This window comes from Lepisma saccharinum, chromosome 10 (assembly GCF_977018435.1).
Source record: "Lepisma saccharinum chromosome 10, izLepSacc3.1, whole genome shotgun sequence".
NCBI classification, from domain to species: domain Eukaryota; kingdom Metazoa; phylum Arthropoda; class Insecta; order Zygentoma; family Lepismatidae; genus Lepisma; species Lepisma saccharinum.
In genome coordinates, this window is record NC_139238.1 from 25,390,032 (window position 1) to 25,409,056 (window position 19,025).

The following is a 19,025-nucleotide window of genomic DNA, read 5'->3' on the forward strand; positions in this document are numbered from 1 at the left end:
GGAAATGGGGTGTTGGGGGACAAAGGGCAAGAAATTGTTACGGACTCTATGGAATGTTCAAAACGTTGATAAAAAAAAACATTTAACATTGATTAAAAAAAAAAAACATTTGCTAACTTACTGCAATTTGAACTTAGAATCATCAAAATTTCGTACATATTTCAGCAAAATATCACAGTACCCAGGCTGAAATCTTTAGTCGCCCTGGCGACCAAGATTTTTAGAGCCCTGCACATAGGGGTAGATGATGATTCACAGAAGAAATGAATGCCTCAAAAACCCCCGATAGATCTCACAAAGACGACAATGTAAGAATAAGGAAACAAGAATCGGAACCTGTAATATCAAAACATTACATGCTAAATAATCAAGGAAATGGAAAGATACAAAATAAAAATACTTGGAATAAGCGAAGTAAAGAAGAAAGGAAATGGGGGAAAAATGCTTGGAGGAGGAAATGTATTGAGATATTCAGGAGTACCAGTTGGAAATAGAGCAAAAGAGGGAGTAGGAATTATATTAACAGAAGAAATAGACAGAAGAGTAATCAGCTGGGATCCAGTAAATTCAAGAATAATAACTCTAGACATAGACTTAGAAGAAAATATTATACTGATTCAAGTATATGCACAAACCAAAAATGCTAACGTGAGAGACAACGAAGAATTCTACACAGAATTACAATCAATAGTGGAAAAAGCAGAAAGAGGAGGAAGAAAAGTTATGATTATGGGTGACTTAAATGGAAGAGTAGGAAATGATCACTTCAGTGGATTCGGAAGACTAGGAAAGTATGGAGGAGAAATTTTTAAAAACGGAAATGGACAGACAATCATAGATTTTTGCATAGAGAATGCAATGCTGATAGGAAACTCCTTCTACAAACATAAAACAATACATCAAATAATGTTTGAAGGCGAGGAAAGATATGCTAAAAGCATCATCGATTATATAATATATCCACAACAAATAAGGCAACACATCCGACATAAAAGTAATAAGAGGAGCAGAACTTGGAACCGACCACAGGCTGCTGGTAGCAGAATCACGGTTTTACACAGGGATGAATAAGGAAAATAAAAATACGCATTACAAAATAAAAACGGAAGAGTTGAAGAAAAAAAAGAGGAAAAAAAAACAAGAATTGAAAATGTGTTGAAAAGATGGAAAGAATACTTTTGAAAGTAAATTTGAAAAAAAAGACATAGGAACAGCAGACGGGAGGATTGGTAAACATAACACACAAAAAAAAAAACAGGAAGAAGTAGAAGATGAATACAGCAGGATAAGGAAGAGGATGGGAATGAGAAAGGAGAGCTAGGAAATTGAAATAGAAGTATATAAAGCAGTGAAGTGCCTCCCCGATGGTGCAGTGGTAGCGTCGTCGCCTTGTAATCAAGGGGTCCCAGGTTCGATACCTGGTGGAGGCACATAGTGGTTCGGATCGCACTTTAAACTGTAGGTCCAGTCCCGATTAGCCTTACTGTGCATAAAGTGGACTTAAAGCACCAACTCAGTCAGTCATGAAGCAGTGAAAAGAGTAAGAAATGGAGAGGCAGCAGGAACAGATGAAATAGCTCCAGAATATAAAAAATATAGAGGAAACACACTCTTGGGAGGCAATGACTAAAGTGTATTAGAAGATCTGGAGAGAAGAGAAATTACCAGTAGAATGGGAAGAGAACATTATTATACCACTGTATAAGAAAGGAGACTCAATCAACTGTGAGAACTATCGTGCAATATGTCTGTCCACAGTGGCACTTGAAGAGTACTCAAGAATATTGGAACTAAGGCTAAGGAAAGAGATAGAAAAGAATATGGAAGAAGTATAGGCTGCTTTTCGTTCTGGGAGACAAACACAATATCACGGATATTCCATCCGAACAATATGTGATAAAGGGAAAAAAGATGGACTTAGCATTTTTAGATCTAAACACTGCTTTTGACTCTGTATACAGAGAAGAAATATACAATATTAGAGAAAAGCAAAATCCCAGGAAAACTCATTCGAGTAATAAAATCAACATATAAAAGAGTAGAAGGAATAGTAAGATTGGATGGAAAGATGTCAGACACAATTAAGTTGAAGAAAGGAGTGAAACAAGGAGAGCCCGCTACTCTTTATAGTATTTATGGATGAAGTTCTAAAGATATGGAAAAGAAGAACAGCAAGAACAAAAGTGGGTAATTAGAATATGAGACCGATACATTGCCAAGCATTAGTATATGCAGATGACATAATACTAATAGCAGATACAGAGAACAAGCTACAGGAGGCGGTTACAGAATGAGCAGAAGTGCTAAAGGCTAAAAGAATGACCGTAAATGAAAATAAGAGCAAAGTGATGTAAATAGGAAGAACGGAAGAGATAGCAGAAAGAATACATATAATATGTGATGGAATAGAACTGGAGCAGACAGAAAGATACGAGTACCTGGGAACAATCATAAACCAGACAGGAAGAATAGAAAGGAAGTGATGAATATAGTAAGGAAATCTAATAATGAATACTACCAACTAAGCCAGACCATTCTTGGAAAAAAGAAATAAACACCAAAACTAAACTACAAGTGTATAAGTCAGTAGTGGAATCAATTCTACTATATGGAAGTGAAAGCTGGCCAGTAAGAGGAAAAGAAGCAAGGAAAATAACGACAGTAGAGATGAAATGCTTCCGTAGAATAGTTGGTAAGACAAGAAGAGATAGAGTACGTAATGAAAGAATCAGAGAAGAATTAAATCAGAAGCCAATAGAAGAAAAACTAACACAAAGACAATTAAAATAGTTCGGACATGTGGTAAGAATGGACGAAGATAGAAAAGCAAAACAATTTATGGAAGTTAGAACAGAGGGAAGGAGAACAAGAGGTAGACTCCGGAAGACATTCGAAAAAGGAATAGAAAAAATAGGAAAGGAAATGGAATAAGAGAATTGAAGAAGATGGAAAAAGAATGGGAGAGATGAAAGGAGTGGATAGAGTCAACACCGACGCTATGAGGCAAAAGGAGAAAGAGGAGGAAGAAGAAGAAAAATGTTTTGTTTTGTTACCATTTATAAGCATCCGGTTATTGTTTTGAGAAGTAATAATTATAATATTAGTTTTGCACTACACCATTCTCTTGTCTTATGCACAACTATACCTTTACATTGATGATCGTGATATTTTGATCAATGAGCAGTGAGCACACACATCAAGTAAATGCTCAACGAGCGATAACATTGCTCAGCGTGCATCGCTCAGATACTCAACGTACCGCAGGCCGTGTGCCAATCGATGCAGTTTGAAACTATACCAAGACATGGCATACAGATCGATTTCCTGTAATTTCCATGCTTCAGCATTGTCAACATACTATTTTGGAGAGCGAATGAAGGATTAGTTAACTGGTAGTTACTTTCACATTTAAAAACTCAGTGCTGGTTAAGACTGGTGATTAATTAACGGAAAGATTAACTGGACATTGAAAAACTGGCCCTTAAAAGATGAAACAGATTGTGATCTGCATGCATGGAGGGTTTTTATATCGAAGTGATTTTTCTCTCAGCCATTAAAAATTTTTGCAAGGCAGGTGGAAGTTTTGGAAAGACCAGAGCCCCCTTAATAATGTCCCTGTTCCCACATTTTAAGTTTTTTATCATGAGCCCACTGAAAAAGTTAAAATCTAGGCTCCATTGTATTTATAATGTGCATTGTCAGTTAGGCAATCAGATGATTACTGAACAGTGGCAAGCACTCCATATACCCACAGGTATTACAGTGAGATGCATAAGTAGTACCACACAAATTGTGGATAACCATGTTTGTTCTCGAGTTTCGCGAACTGTACGCTCCTGTTCCACTTTATAAGGTTGGACAGTTAAAGTATGTGCCTACCTGAACAGGAGTGTACAAAAAACACCAAACAAGCTACTGAAAACCTCTGAACCAGCACACGTAAAAAATATATTTCATAGAAACCTGTATGATGCAAGAAAATACAGAGGTTGTTCCGCCTACGTTTGGCCAATTTCGTTCCTCCCACCCTGCACTCAGAATGAACTCACCCAACCTTGGTCAGGCATGTTTGTCAGTGTAGTGTGTGAGCTGTAAAAGTGTGGTTGTGTTTTCTCACTGGGCCAAAAATCCCGCCAAAACTGAGCCGCTTTTTGGGAGGAGTGCGTTGTATAACTTTCCAAGTGTTTGCATTTTCTCGCTTGGCCGAAAATGTTGCCAAAACAGTTGCTTTTGGGAAGGTTATGTTGTAGCCTTTTATGACGCAAAGTTCAGTGTGTCAATGATCAGGAAGTAGTGTAAGAGCAAGAATTGTGACGTTAGTTTGACTTTATTCAAGAATGTGATCGGCAAGTATAAGGATTGCATGGCCCCAGCGTTCGGTTCTCCAACAAAGGGGACGAGAACACGGCCGTGCACACAAGCAAACCACCAGTATGCAGGCGAAACTTCGCAGAATGGGCATGCAAGAGAATCCACCGACCCAAAGACAGATGGAAAATCATCTAAATATGTCTTTGGAAACTGTTAACAGCACCTTGCACTTCCATACTGGTGGTGGCTTGTGTGCACGGCCGTGTTCTCGTCCCCTTTGTTGGAGAACCGAACGCTGGGGCCATGCAATCCTTATACTTGCCGATCACATTCTTGAATAAAGTCAAACTAACGTCACAATTCTTGCTCTTACACTACTTCCTGATCATTGACACACTGAACTTTGCGTCATAAAAGGCTACAACATAACCTTCCCAAAAGCAACTGTTTTGGCAACATTTTCGGCCAAGCGAGAAAATGCAAACACTTGGAAAGTTATACAACGCACTCCTCCCAAAAAGCGGCTCAGTTTTGGCGGGATTTTTGGCCCAGTGAGAAAACACAACCACTCTTTTACAGCTCACACACTACACTGACAAACATGCCTGACCAAGGTTGGGTGAGTTCATTCTGAGTGCAGGGGGGGAGGAACGAAATTGGCCAAATGTAGACGGAACAACCTCTGTAGTCTTGGGGGAATTGGTCAAGTGATACTTGTGCATGGTCTGACAGGTTCATGTGAGGGACATGGTAATGTAGGTTAATATTAGTGGAACAAGATTAAAAGACTATGACCAAAGCACATATTTAATTGAAAATTGGACATACACAGTGCGGCAATTTGAAATCGAGACGGGTGCTGTAAAAAATAAACAAGTCTTCATAGAAAGTTGCTTACCAGGGATCATTCAAAGTAGGACCCTCCTGCATCCACACATCGTAGCGCAATGCCTACCAGTGCATGGAAGGATTGCTGGAATTCGTTTTGTGTAATGCTGTTTAAAATCCATGTCGTAGCCATCTTGATTGTTGGTACATCATAAAAGTAGGAACCTTTCAGTGCAGATTTTGGTTTAGGAAATAAAAAATAATCACACAGAGCTAGATCCGGTGAGTAGGCAGGGTATGACAAAACACAGAGTCAATTTAGGGCCAAAAAGTTATTCGCAATCACAGTCTTGTGACTTGGGGCAGTGTCATGAAGCAGATGCCAGCTGCCATGATCCCGATACTCGGGCCTCACATGTGTTATTCCTTGCATCAAACGTTTCAGTACCTCAAGAAAAAATGCAGCAGTAACAGTCTGTCTGAAATTTGAGTCTTTAGTAAAGATTGTCCTCACTTTCTCTACCAATTTTGGTGTTCTCATTGTCCCTGCTACACCTGGATGCTCGTCGTGTTCAATTGGCTCCCGTCCTTCACTGAAATGCCAGAGACATTCAAATACACGTGTACAGGATAAACAATTGTCCCAATGGACTTGCTATAACATGTTGCAACAAACAGCTGGTTAGCCCCACGTTATGGGCTCCACTTGCAACAAACAAGGCCGTCAGCCCGTTGCCAAGACACACGACGCACCGACTCGGTCCCCTCGACAGACAAAGACCGGGCATCGCTGCCTACCAAATATCTTTCTGTTATAAATATATAAATGCCACGACTACGCTCAGTTCCTGCGGGGCATGAGACCCCGCATCCCAAAGTTCGGGTAAGGGTCTGCTTTTGAATAATAATATAATTAAAATTAAATTTATGCTTACTTAACTAAGACTCCAAAATAAGGTAACCATTCTCCTGCTTAAACTTCCCTCGTGATCGCACCCGCATCCCACTGACCAGTGAGGATACGCATGCGAGTCGCGAGCGAAATCAGCATAATCGAATCTGACGTCCTTTGGATTGATAAAGCCTCCGCCTCACTGACCAGTGATGGCGGGACACCTCACCAAACCCAAAGGATGCCAGTTAATTTATACTTATGAGACAAATTTACTATAAGGAAATACCAATTAAACGATTATAAATTTATTTACAAATCCAAACATTAGTTAGGTTGAAAGAAAAATATACAATCTTCTGATCAAGAGAAAACTACAATGCCAAAATTAAATTTTTGTTCAAAAATTACTTCCGTAACAGACTGAAACTTGCTTTCAAGTAAAAATACAATCCAGAGAGCTCTCTCTTATACATATATTGTCCATATCCCATCATAGAACTAACCCAGCTTAACTTGGTTTCAATAAACAGGTGACAAATTATTCAGTAATGGTCGACAAAATTTCAATGAACCAAAACCAAAGAAAAACTTACTCCAATAACATTCATAACTAAATATAAGGGGAGCCTTTCTCTACCCAATACCAAAGCCATATCTCGGCCACAAATTACAAATGTCCACGTGGAATTCCTTAACATAACAGGGGACTCTGTCTACCCTTTTTGGCTACTCACATTGCAAAAGCAAAACAATAGACCTTTACATTAAATGATTTTCTACAAAAACATATACTCGACCGGTCACCTATTATAACTGTTTCAAAATTATATTTAATATAAAACCTAAATAAGAGAAACCAATAAACGTTCCGGATACTCAGACTTTAAAAATGGACGTGAAACTATATAAGCTATCAGATTTAAAAGACATCCTCTGACCAGAGGTATGCTCTCGGATTTAAGTATCAAAGAAACAAATTTATTTAAATGAACCTCCTGACCAGGAGAATTCAGAATGATTTAGAAATTACTCGACGAGAAGGATGTATATCTTGAATTTATATCGGAGTCACACTGACCAGTGCCAACTTTGATAGAATTTATGAATCAAAATTTTAAATTATTAAGATTAAATATGTATGAATAAAATTATTTATATGCTCGCTAAATCCCCTTTAAGGATCATGCTGACCAGCACAAATCCTGAAAGGTGGCTTACGGAGAACCTCGGACATTGTGGAAGGGAGAGCTGACCAGCCACTCCCCACACAACGCCCGTATTCTCCCAGCCCTGGACCTCGACAAGCGATTTAATCACCTAACGATTCCGGAATCTACTGCTATACTGATTACTTTGCCAGCGAAACGGCTGGTATTTATACTTGCGGGATTGCGCAATTCTATTTCCCCAACAAAAGATTTCGACAAACTGAAAAGTTATTTTTAGCATCCAACAATTACCCCTTCCAAAAAGGCATATCCAGAAACACAATGCAAGCTAAACTTATTTACAAACCCACGCAGCGCCGAACGAAAAATAACCCATTGTTGTTAAGAAAGGAAAATAATGCAAGCTTCAACTTGCTTCGCGTTCTTTTTCGCTTGGCAGAAACTGCGTTACAATTTTTAACAAAGATAAAATGTACATTCAAAAGATTAAAACTCCAAAAGAATTTATACGAGGGCTATCGAAAAGTAATTTAAATATTAAAGAAATTTACCAAAATTTTTCAATCGTTACAATGTGAAACGTTTTCGCAGAAGTTTTACCCAAGAGCGCAAAAAACCTGAGGTTTGCTCTTTGTTCGATGTTGAAATCACGATGCACTTTCACGACACATGCCCACATTCAACAACGCCACAAGCAGCAATGTTGCTCAAGGTCAACGAGCTCTGCGTCAATTGTTCGTGAGATACCCATTACTTGTGCGCAACACAGAATGCTTGCACAGTGGTGCCACCTACCGAGCAAAAAAAATCAGTCTCGATTTCAAATTGCCACACTGTGTATGTCCGAAACATTCACAGTCATTGTAGCACGATACAGAAAGGCTAGTTAGGATATATCTGTCTATGGTTTCTCTTCTTTTAGAGATTTGAAAGAAAGAAAAAAAAAATCTTTGTTAAATGTTTTGATTCTTCAGGTTTTATTCACTTCTTAAAAAACACTATTGTAGATCAGTGGTTGGCATACACTGCCACTAATAACCAGTGGCAGCTGGTGGTCTGGGTCTATGGGTGTGCACTTTGGCCTCATGTCCAGAAGAAGTGTTGTTATTCCTTCTCAATTATTCCTGCCCGTTTTTGCTAATCACACAAGTTATGACACACCTTTCACTGATAATGAGACAATAGCAGAGTTATATTTCATGAAAATTTAAAAAAATAAGGTTTATTACAAAATCAAAATACCCTAGTGATATTTTTAATCAATCACGAGAGAAGATGTGTTGTTTGGTCTCTTTCATGACATGTAGAAAATTCAGCATTCGACGACCTGACAAAATCACTCACAATGCTATACCAATAAACTGCTATGGTTTGTAAGGGATAAAAATATTGCTGGTATTTTATGTAATTGCAGTGTTTTAATAATGAATATTATCTTTCTTCAATGTAAATATGTCCCATCAGAAATCCAAGTTTAATGCCACATAAACATTTCATCGACTTAAGTTAATTACCATTTTTAATTATTCAGTTTAGTCATTGTAATGAGGATCTTCGAAACCCTAATCAAATGCAACTAGTTCTTGCCAGCACCTTTACAAATATTATTTCAAATCAGAGACATAATAGTACAAATTACAGATTCTCGTATGCACTGAAAAAAGAATTGGATTTTCATTGAACTTCCAAATACAAGTCAGAGCATCTAAATGCACCAATTCCTAGGACATTGTGAATGTTTTTAATTCAAACTGCTGACATTTTATGAAACTATTTTTCTAGCACCTGTATCAACGTATTCCACTCATCCCTTTTGGCATTGCATGGTTGAATACGCTCGTCACTATACGCCGTACCCTCTCCCCTTCCTTTCCCACCCTCCCCTCATTCGATTTCAATGCTTTGCTCAGAACCACGTGAGGTGAGAAAGAACAAAATTTCCCTTGTTGAGAAAAAAATCCCTCAACTTGCAATGATGCATGGGTTGTTCTCGACTTCGTCACACAGCAAGGAGTGAAAAGATTGCAATACTATATGATGAAGAGAGAACAGCGCATGTCCGTAGCTACTATGTCACAATTCTTTGTGCGAAGCGAGTTCGAAAGCCCTTGATCCAAACCATAAGTCTTTCTGCTTCCTCTACCCACCATCGAACACAGCGCCACTTCGGTGTGCAGCTGTGTGCACTTAACAATTGTGTTCATGCCCATTCGACACGAGTTACTCAGATAGAAAAGCTCACGTAAGGAAGTAAATGTAAATTTGCTGTTTTGAAGAAATGGCTTTCAATGAATAAATATAACGAAAATTAATTACATTGCACATTTCTTTGGGTGTGCATGTGCGAGTGTGTGAATAGGCAGCAGCTACTACTGCTAATAACATCATGAGGAAAAAATAAATGGGGTGCAGGAATATTTATTTCACCCCTGAAGATATGTAAATGCAATTTCTTGGTAAAAATTTGTTGATTCATTTTCTTAAGTGGGGGGGAAGGGTGACACCAGTGCTGCCTGTAAGTAAATTAATGCACCATAGGAGCAGTAAGATTTTTATTTTATAAATGTACCAAATGAAGTGACATTCATGAAAACAGAAAGTACACTACTAATACTGTGTCATTTTTAGGGTTGTCTGGTATCAGTCAGTACCAATGTATCAGACCTGTATCGCAAAATATCATTTGGTATTTATTTACAAATACGGCCCAATACTTTTACGGCATTTTGGACTTTCACAGGCTCTAAAATGCCACATGACACTTTTGCAGAGTATAATTATCCTGAAGATTATGCAATATTTCGTTTATTTTTATTTTGCACCAGTTTTGTGTAAAAAACTAGATTATTGATTGAGTTGTGTTTTATGTCCACATTATGCACAGTAAGGCTAATTGCGACTGGACCTACAGTTTAAAGTGGAATCCAAACCAATATGTGCCTCCACTGGGTATCAAACCTGGGGAAAAACTATATTATTGTGAGTAAATAACATGTATTTTAATATTCTGATATAATTCTGAATATTTTAAAGCACAACTCTTTACATTAGCATGCAACATTAATTGCACATTATCCACTGTCCAGTGCTTTAAACTATACTTATTCTAACACCATGTTTCGAGAGAGCACCTCATCTCTCGGCTTCAGGTGAACAAATTTTTTTCACCTTCGACAGACCTGTGATTTTATTACAAATCCGGTGCTCTAACCAACCACTCAGTGAGGCATTGGGACATAAGACCACACAAATACTTCTTGATAAACTCGCTGCATAGAAAATATGATCTTGTCTCCGTTTACCAGTTTGATCGGTTGTCATGCAATAGAACAACTAGTAAAATAAATGAGTCTCTCGCATAAAATTAATTAAAATATTATTATTCACTACTAATCGCCTTTTCACATTGTATGGAACAGAAATTTCAGGAACTAAATAGAGTTTTTTTGGGTTTAAGTCTACTTAAGGTTTGAGTTGATGTTTTAAGTCCACTTTATGCACAGTAAAGCTAATTGGGAGTGGACTTATAGTTTAAGTTGAGTTAAGTTGGTGTTTTAAGTCCACTTTATGCACAGTAAGGCTAATCGGGACTGGACCTACAGTTTAAAGTGGGATCCAAACCACTATGTGCCTCCACCGGGAATTGAACCCGGTACTCCTTGATTACAAGATGAAGATGCTACCACGGTGCCATCGGGGAGGACCAAAAAAAAAAAAAGTCTACTTAAGGCACAGAAAGGCTAATCAGGACTGGACTTACAGTTTAGAGTGGGATCTGAATCACTATGTGCCTCCATTGGGTATTGAACCCAGGACCCCTTGATTACAAGGTGACGACATTACCACTATGTCATTGTGAAGACCCTAGGAACTACACAGAATTATGTGAATGATCAGTGAAGTTCAGAAACTCGAAAACAATGTAAAATATACTGAGCCTTCTCCATATTGTGGTTGCACAGACATCTTCACAAAGTGTCTACCAGTTCCTCTCTCTGCAGCGGAATTCAAAATGCACTGCCTGAAAGGGTGCAAGATCACAGAGGTTTCGTTCTTATGTCATAATGTGAAAGATTTTGTTGACCACTAGTGGCAATAACATATATGATTCAATCAAACTGGTACAAATGAAAGCAAGATATTATAAAATGACGGCTCTGCATGCACCATGTCCATAACCACTGGATACTCGTTACATTCCAGAAAATTCTGCCTATTGGTTCAATCAGAAAAGCACAAGCAACATTGCATGAAAAATGTCAATGCACTTTGAGGTGGAATGGTCAGGACAGATGCTACAATGTTAGGGGCCACAGGTTTGGATCCTGCGTAAGATGGAGATGTTGTGTTTGTCTATCCTCTGGAAAATTTATGTAATATCAAAGTACAAAATATGTACATAAATATGTAACAATAATTGATAAAATATGTACCTAAATATGTATTATCAAAAGGATTTGTAGCTAAATATGTAATATTAATAATAATAGAGCATCCACGCAATTTCATGATATCTATTTCATTTGAACATGTTCAACATAGCAGCTTTCTCTTCCACCAATGGCGGGCCTGGGTTCGAACCCCACTCGGGCTTGATTGTTTGTGAATGTCCATTCATCAATTTCATAATTTCATGACTCATCCCCATCTTCGCAAATTAGCCAAGAGGCACAAAACGCAAAGTAAAATAAACTAAATCAATCAATCTTCCACCAATGGCAAGTTTCTAGGTGCTTTGCCAAAACCTAAAAGCAAAACGAAAATATGTAACCAGAACGGGAGGGAATCTTTAATTAATATAACAGTTCCCTTTTTCCTCTTTTCTTTCTATTTTTGCCATCAGCCTGTCTTTCGACGACTTGGCAGTCAATTTTAGGTGACCGTAAGCACTATGTATCTCAATGATTATAAAATTTAACGTCACATGAGCTACAAATTTTCTTTATCATGTTTCAGGGAAAAGGTTCAAGATAGGAAAAAATTGCCAAAATATGTTGTTTCATGTAAAGTAAATTAGCACTTGTAAAATATCCTGGCAAATAGGTAAAAATATGTAACAAAACTTATGGAAAATCATGTCAGTTATATAATTCCTTGACATTTTCCTGTTCAAGGTATATACAGGGTGTCCCACTAGCTTTCGAACCCGAAAAAAAAAAAACATTATAATTTCCGAACAAACTTACATAGGAAAATGAAATTTACAATACACGTACCTTGTTTCACGCTGAATACATAATCGTCACAGCAGGTGCTGCAAGTGTCTTCCCTGGACGTCCAGACATGTTTGTACACGGCGTTCTGTATTGTGAAAACTCCGATGTAGAGTTTTCGTTGTCATCTCGTGAATCGCATTCCTGATGTTGTTCTGCAACTCTTGCAGTGATCGTGGTTTGTTTCTGTAGACACAACCTTTAAGGAAACCCCATAAAAAGAAATCCGGAGGTTTCAAATCTGGGGATCTTGGCGGCCACAATCCTTTGGAGATGATTCTGTCACCAAAAAAGACTCAATTTCTGCTATGGACACGTTGTAAGTATGGCATGTCGCTCCGTCTTGTTGGAAATAACCGCGACGCAGTTATTCATCATCCAGCTGATTCACAAATGCACTGAAGATGTGTAAGTAAACTTGTGTGTTTACTGTATCTTCAAAGAAGATGGGTCCAATGATACGTGTCGGGAAATTGCACACCGAACTCCCACCTTCAATGGTCCTTTACGGCATCCAAATTTACGTTGAATGGTCTGATACGATCCCTATATCCAATATTTCTTTACAATGAACACGCGTTCTGGTACGGTGTACCGATTCATCCTCGCGATGCAGGGACTCGCGCATCACACTAACCCACACGCACCACTTCCCCTGGTGCCACCTACCATCTTTGTTTTGACTCGTGTGTTTATGTTCAACACTGCCTCGTGTTCAGCATGAAACAAGGTACGTGTATTGTGAATTTCATTTTCCTATGTAGGTTTGTTCGGAATTATAACATTTTTTTCAGGTTCGAAAGCTAGTGGGACACCCGTTATCTAGAAAGGATACATACAAATCTGGGCTCTATTGATAAATAAGAGTAAATAACATTGTACACAGTGGAAAACTTCCAGTCACTGAGAAAATGAATTGTGTCCAATAAAAACAACTTTACATAAAAATCATCCCATGATTCATTTTTGGAAGATTATGTTCTCGGTGATCATGATTAGAATGAAGAGTTTTAGTTCTGCCTATGAAAGAAATAAACACACATACATTTAGTGTATATGTGTATGGGGATTATAAATAACTGTATTAAATTTAGTTACTTAAATTTTTGATCATTCTGTATACTCTACACTAGAGGCATGCAAATTTAGTTTTTGATGAAAACACAAAATCTGAAATTATTTTTCGGGTTTTGAAAAGTGTGAGGTGCATTTTCCATGTTTTGTCACGAAAATGAACAGAAAAATGTCAAATAAACTCTTCAAAGCAAATTTTATAGTTAATTTACCGACACCACACTTTCTGAAGTCTGAATTATCCTGTGAGTTATGCAATTCACAGAAAATTGATTAATTCTGTTGTAAATATTTGAGGAACAAAAATGAACTTCTCTGACCAGGAATAAACTAACTAAATATATTACAGAAGGGGAATGTTTCTTTTGCAGGGTGTCTACCAAAATAACAAATCCAAAATTATTTTCTTTTTCTTGACCTTTTTTTCTCCCTTTTCCATAACATTTATTTAAACGTCCCCTACTTAGATATAGTTGGAAATTAAGAAAATATATATTTTTATTCAATGAAAAACCCCTACCATAAGGCTGGTTAATATGAAATGTAAAGCTGTACTTTCACAAGAGATTTAGACTTGCTTTAATTATGTAAAAATTAAGGTTTCAGACTTCATCCTGGATGGGGAATGGCCACATTACTTTATTTAATATTTTTACAAAACTATACCAATACAAGAATGTATTTCTTGAGAAACAAGGAGAACAAATCTTAACCACAAATCAACATAATGTTAGATTTACAAATATTCAATTTTATCAAATTCCAGTACGGGTATATGTGGGTTGTAAATAAAGTAGTGGCAACACTGTCAGGAAAAGGTAATAACACCGTACATGTGCTACCAGGCAGTGAGCAATGTCAGTTTGGAGCCATGCTGATGTGTGGTGTCAAAAGTGGTTGGTGCAGCGAGTGCTGTTGTGTATGTAGGAGGTTGAAATGAACACCATTTTCTGTACTGCTCTAAAACATGTTTACAAAGGTAGAACAGTGATTGTGGATCAAATTCCAGGTTTGATCACGGCAAAAAATGCACAAGAATGTAATCAAAACTTGCATGAAGCCTGAAGCAACAATAAATAGCCTTACCTGATGGTTGCACATTGGTGACAATATCGGGAACCCAGCATGAAGCAATTTTCCTCATGTTGGGGTTGTTCTCATGGACGCATCGCAACCTCTTAAAAGAAATGCACTTACCCATTATGCAACCATCAGATACGGCTAGGTATTGTTGCTACAGGCTTCATGCAAGTCTTGCTGACATTGTCGTGCACTTTCTCCACAGGCAACCTGGATTTTGATAATAATAATAACAACAACAACAACAAAATAGAGTACAAGATGGCACAGAAAACAAGTCAAAATTATACATTCATCATCCTTCTGCTATGTCCACATTTGGAAGCAGGTTGTTAGATGAGTGAGGAAGCCTGTAGAAAAGAGACCGCTGTAGAAGGGAGAGCCTTTCTGGTGGGATTGTGAAAGAGCTTAACGTTGCAGGTTTGCCGTGTGGAGACGCGTAGATGACATTTGTTCAGCAGAAATTTGCATTTAATTTTACCATTCATGATTTTGTGCAAAAATTTCACGTCTGCTAATTTGCGACGAGTGTGTGGTGGTTGGATATTGAAAACAGACATAATATCTGTTTTGTGAAGGTGCCTCAGAGAAGGTATTCTGTGGCGAGCAATGGTGAGGTTGACGACAGAATCAATCCGGGAAAGATTTGTTTTTGAAGCCATGCTCCAGATAGGAGAGCAGTATTCAAGAATGGGGGAGATAACAGATTTGTAAAATATGCTCATGGATGATTGGTTTTGGATTTCAGTGAATCTGTACAGAAGACCGAGAAGACGCATTGCTCTTTTAGTAGTGAAGGGAACACTCATAAAGAAACATCCACGTCTATGGTGTCCAAGTTTCAGCCATACATTTAAGGTAGATAATATATAATTTAAATTTTCGAATTCTAATTGTTAATTAAATATACGAAGAAAAAGAGCACAGGAGCTAGGAATATTCCAAAAAGAAAATGCTTTAATTTCAAAGTAAGATGTAGTTAGTATTCTTGGATTTGACATTGTTGCGATATGGCAGTATTCTTGCTGGAACCCTTATGTGTAATTCAAATACTATTTTAAATAAAAGTCTGTATGGATTTTACAATAAAATATTTAAAAAAAATAAATCAGAAAATAGATATTAGGGATGGGCCAATATGTACCGATATAAACTTTACTGATAGCGATAACTGATATTATACTGATCCGATATAAAATTCCAAATGATCTTGAAGAACTTGAATGGTTAATTGACTTCCTAAATAAAAATGCATTTCCAGGTGACTGCAATGCAATAGATCCGTATTTAGACCTTTACCTTCTTAAAGAATAGGGCATGAAGGCTATCCATAAAAATTATAACAAAATAGTAGAATTTTGCACTAAATTATGAGATATTTATAGATACATTGGATTGGTCAAATAATCGGTAATTTTACCAACACACTGATATGGCTATATCGGCAGATACGATAAAGTAACGATTAATCTGTCCAATCCTACTAGATATACATACACACAGGTACATAAAATTCATAAATGAATTTCTTACCATTGTCCAGTGACTTTAGAAATTTGTTATGCGACTCCAGCCTTGCCCAGTGGTCTCCTTTCCTGTGACGTTCAACTCTAGGCACAGGAGGTAACGTGAGGATAGTAATTAATTCAGCCTTTTCTTGCAAAATCTCCAATAGTCTTTTCATTTTTCTTTTCAGGCTAGAACAGTTGTTCCCCTTCAAATGAAAAATATAAAATTATTCAAACGATTAAAGAATTTAAATTGAAAAATAGACAATATTGAACTATAATGAAAATAATGGAAAGTGATATTAGAACTAAGTGCATTTATAGGCACAAATAATATGCACCCCTTGTATCTGCAGGTAATAGGTTCCTAGACCTACCATGAATATTCGAAACCATGGTTATTAGTGAACTCTATATACTAGGGATGGATACAATATACAGATATCCACATTTCAAATTATCTGATATCCATTTTGAATGCAATGGATAATCCGGATGTCTGAATATCAAGATAATTCAGTTATCCAGATAATGCAAATATCCAGAAAATTCTTATATCCGGATAATTCAGATACGTCTGGATAGAACAATTTGATGAAGGATTTATATAAAATCCATACAGTGTCACGTGCCTAGTCGGCCAAACACAATCACTAATGCGAGATGGAATATTTCATGGAAGCGACGACAGATGGCAGTGCGCAAAAGAATGGGAAAGAAAGCTGATTGTTGAAATTAGAATAGCAGAAGGATGATTATATGTATCAAAGCAAATGGCAAATAAGTAAATGCAGATTATAAAAATCTATATAAGGAATAAATAACATAATGTAAATAGGAAATTATGATAATTAAGGATATATCCATATATGGAACATTCAGTAGAGTTAATAAGCTAAGTGACGAGTTCAGAAATGGGTCCTCCTCCGATCCTTGAGATCGGATTTGATTCTGTTTACCTCTGGCGAGGAGAATATCGCCATGTTTTAGTTGTTTTGTCCCTGGTGGCGCTATATTCAAATTAGATGCCCCAAAGCACTTACGGTTGCACTTCTCTTTAGATGCACTGGGTCACAGGTAGCACTTTTCATTAGCGATCTTGGGCTGTCCCTTTTGGTTTGGTTTGGAATAGGAGGTAGCGCTATATCCACATTTGTCGCCCTTGAAATATTTTCGAGCTTGTGTTCAGGCTTTAGAAAAGAGGGAAACGTGCAAAGGTATTTGAGCTTTCAAGAAGTATACGATTGCTGTCAAAGAAGAGATAGGAAAAATATATAATCGCTATAAATAGAAGAAAAAGAAATAGATTGATTTGCTGCAAATAGAAGATAGAAGAAATAGATGATAAATAGAAGAAAGAAGAAGAAGTCAATCATCTATTCATAAAAGAAATTGATGTCATAAGAAAAAAAGAGAAGAAGGCCAAGAAACGATTTGTTGTAAATAAAAGACTGAAGAAATAGAAGAAAGAAGAAGAAGCCTATTCTTTTAACCAAAGAAGAAATTTACGTTAGTAGAAGAAAGAAGAAGAAGCCTATTCTTTTACTAAAGAAGAGAGCTACACTAGTAGAAGAATGAAGAAGAAGCCTATTCGTTTAATGTAGAAGAAAGAAGAAGAAGGACAATATAATCTCTTGCAAATAAATATTCATGTACATATATCGTATAATCTCTGTAACTGTGAAGATTCTCAGAATATAGACTTGCATTTTCATCATATCCTTTGGCTATAACACTTTCTTATTTGCATTCTCAAACAAAGAACCCATTACCCTGAAGATACTGTAGCCTTGGTATACTCATTTAAGCAGTGCACACAAGGCACGTTGCACAAGTGAAATGCAAAAATTACAGATAAAAGATTATGTGGATAGGCCGTAAAATGAATAAACAATAAAACTGTGTGGATAATGCACACATTCGGATATGCAGACATTTTGGATAATTCTAATACTTGGATAATTTGAATAATCCGAATACTCGGATAATTCAGATAATTAAAATAACAGATATCCGGATAATATGAATATCGATTATCCAGATAATCCAAATAAGATATATCCAAATATTGGATATCCAGATAATTTGGATATTTGACATTCAGATTATCCAATATCTGGATAAAATTTTATCCAGATTTGGCCATCCCCGCTACATGGTCTACTCAGAGTCCTCCGGACCTCGTACAAAGCAAGGGTTGAGGTGAAATTTGGTATAGAGGCTGTGTAGACTATGTGGATGTGAATGATTTTAAAAAAATACTGTAGTTCAAATTTTCACCACCAGGTGGAATGTGGCATTTAAAATTAAATCTCTCCTGTTCAGGCCCCCCTAGAGCCCTTTCAAAGCAATACATTGCAGTGAAACTTGGTATAGAGGATATGGAGAACACAAGGGAAGCAATTGCTGACGAAAAAAATACTTCAAATTTTCACCATCAGATGGAAATGTGGCACTGCAAAAATAACCACCAGAAGTCGGACATGCAAAACTTTATTTTGTGTTTATCTCATTACAGCAGTGTTCAAATGTGCACTGTCAAGGTACTCTTTGAAAGCATAAGGCAGCATGATCAATGGTCACATAAAGCGTTTCCCGGGATGTTGTCTACTGTCTAGATTTCAGCACCAAATTTCCACCTTGTGGTGAAAATTTGAACCTTTCTTTTTTCGTCAGCATTTGCTTCCCCATGGTTTCCACAACCTCTATATGAAGTTTCACTACAATCCAATGCTTTGAACAGGCTCCAGAGGGCTCCGAGTAGAGGAATTTCAATTATGACCACCTGGTACAAGTCCTTTTGATACAGAACAACCTATGGCAGCAATATGGGCCCCATGGTGTAGAGGACCCCTCAAGTGGTTAGCTTTGTAAGAAAGTCAATAGAGAACCTTTGTTTTAACCATCATTAAGTTTATAATATTTAAAGGGTATACATTTTCCAAAT

The 19,025-nt window shown here is 37.2% G+C and overlaps 1 protein-coding gene across 2 annotated transcripts in view; it reads right to left on the reverse strand.

Annotated features, from left to right (window-relative positions):
- Positions 1 to 19,025, reverse strand: part of LOC145994255 (uncharacterized) — a 56,492-nt gene that overhangs the window by 11,911 nt on the left and 25,556 nt on the right. For both annotated transcript variants that reach the window (XM_083130357.1, XM_083130358.1), the window contains one exon: positions 16,104 to 16,284. In XM_083130357.1, coding sequence (XP_082986483.1) covers positions 16,104 to 16,284 — 181 coding nt within the window. The remainder of the gene's footprint in view (positions 1 to 16,103; positions 16,285 to 19,025) is intronic.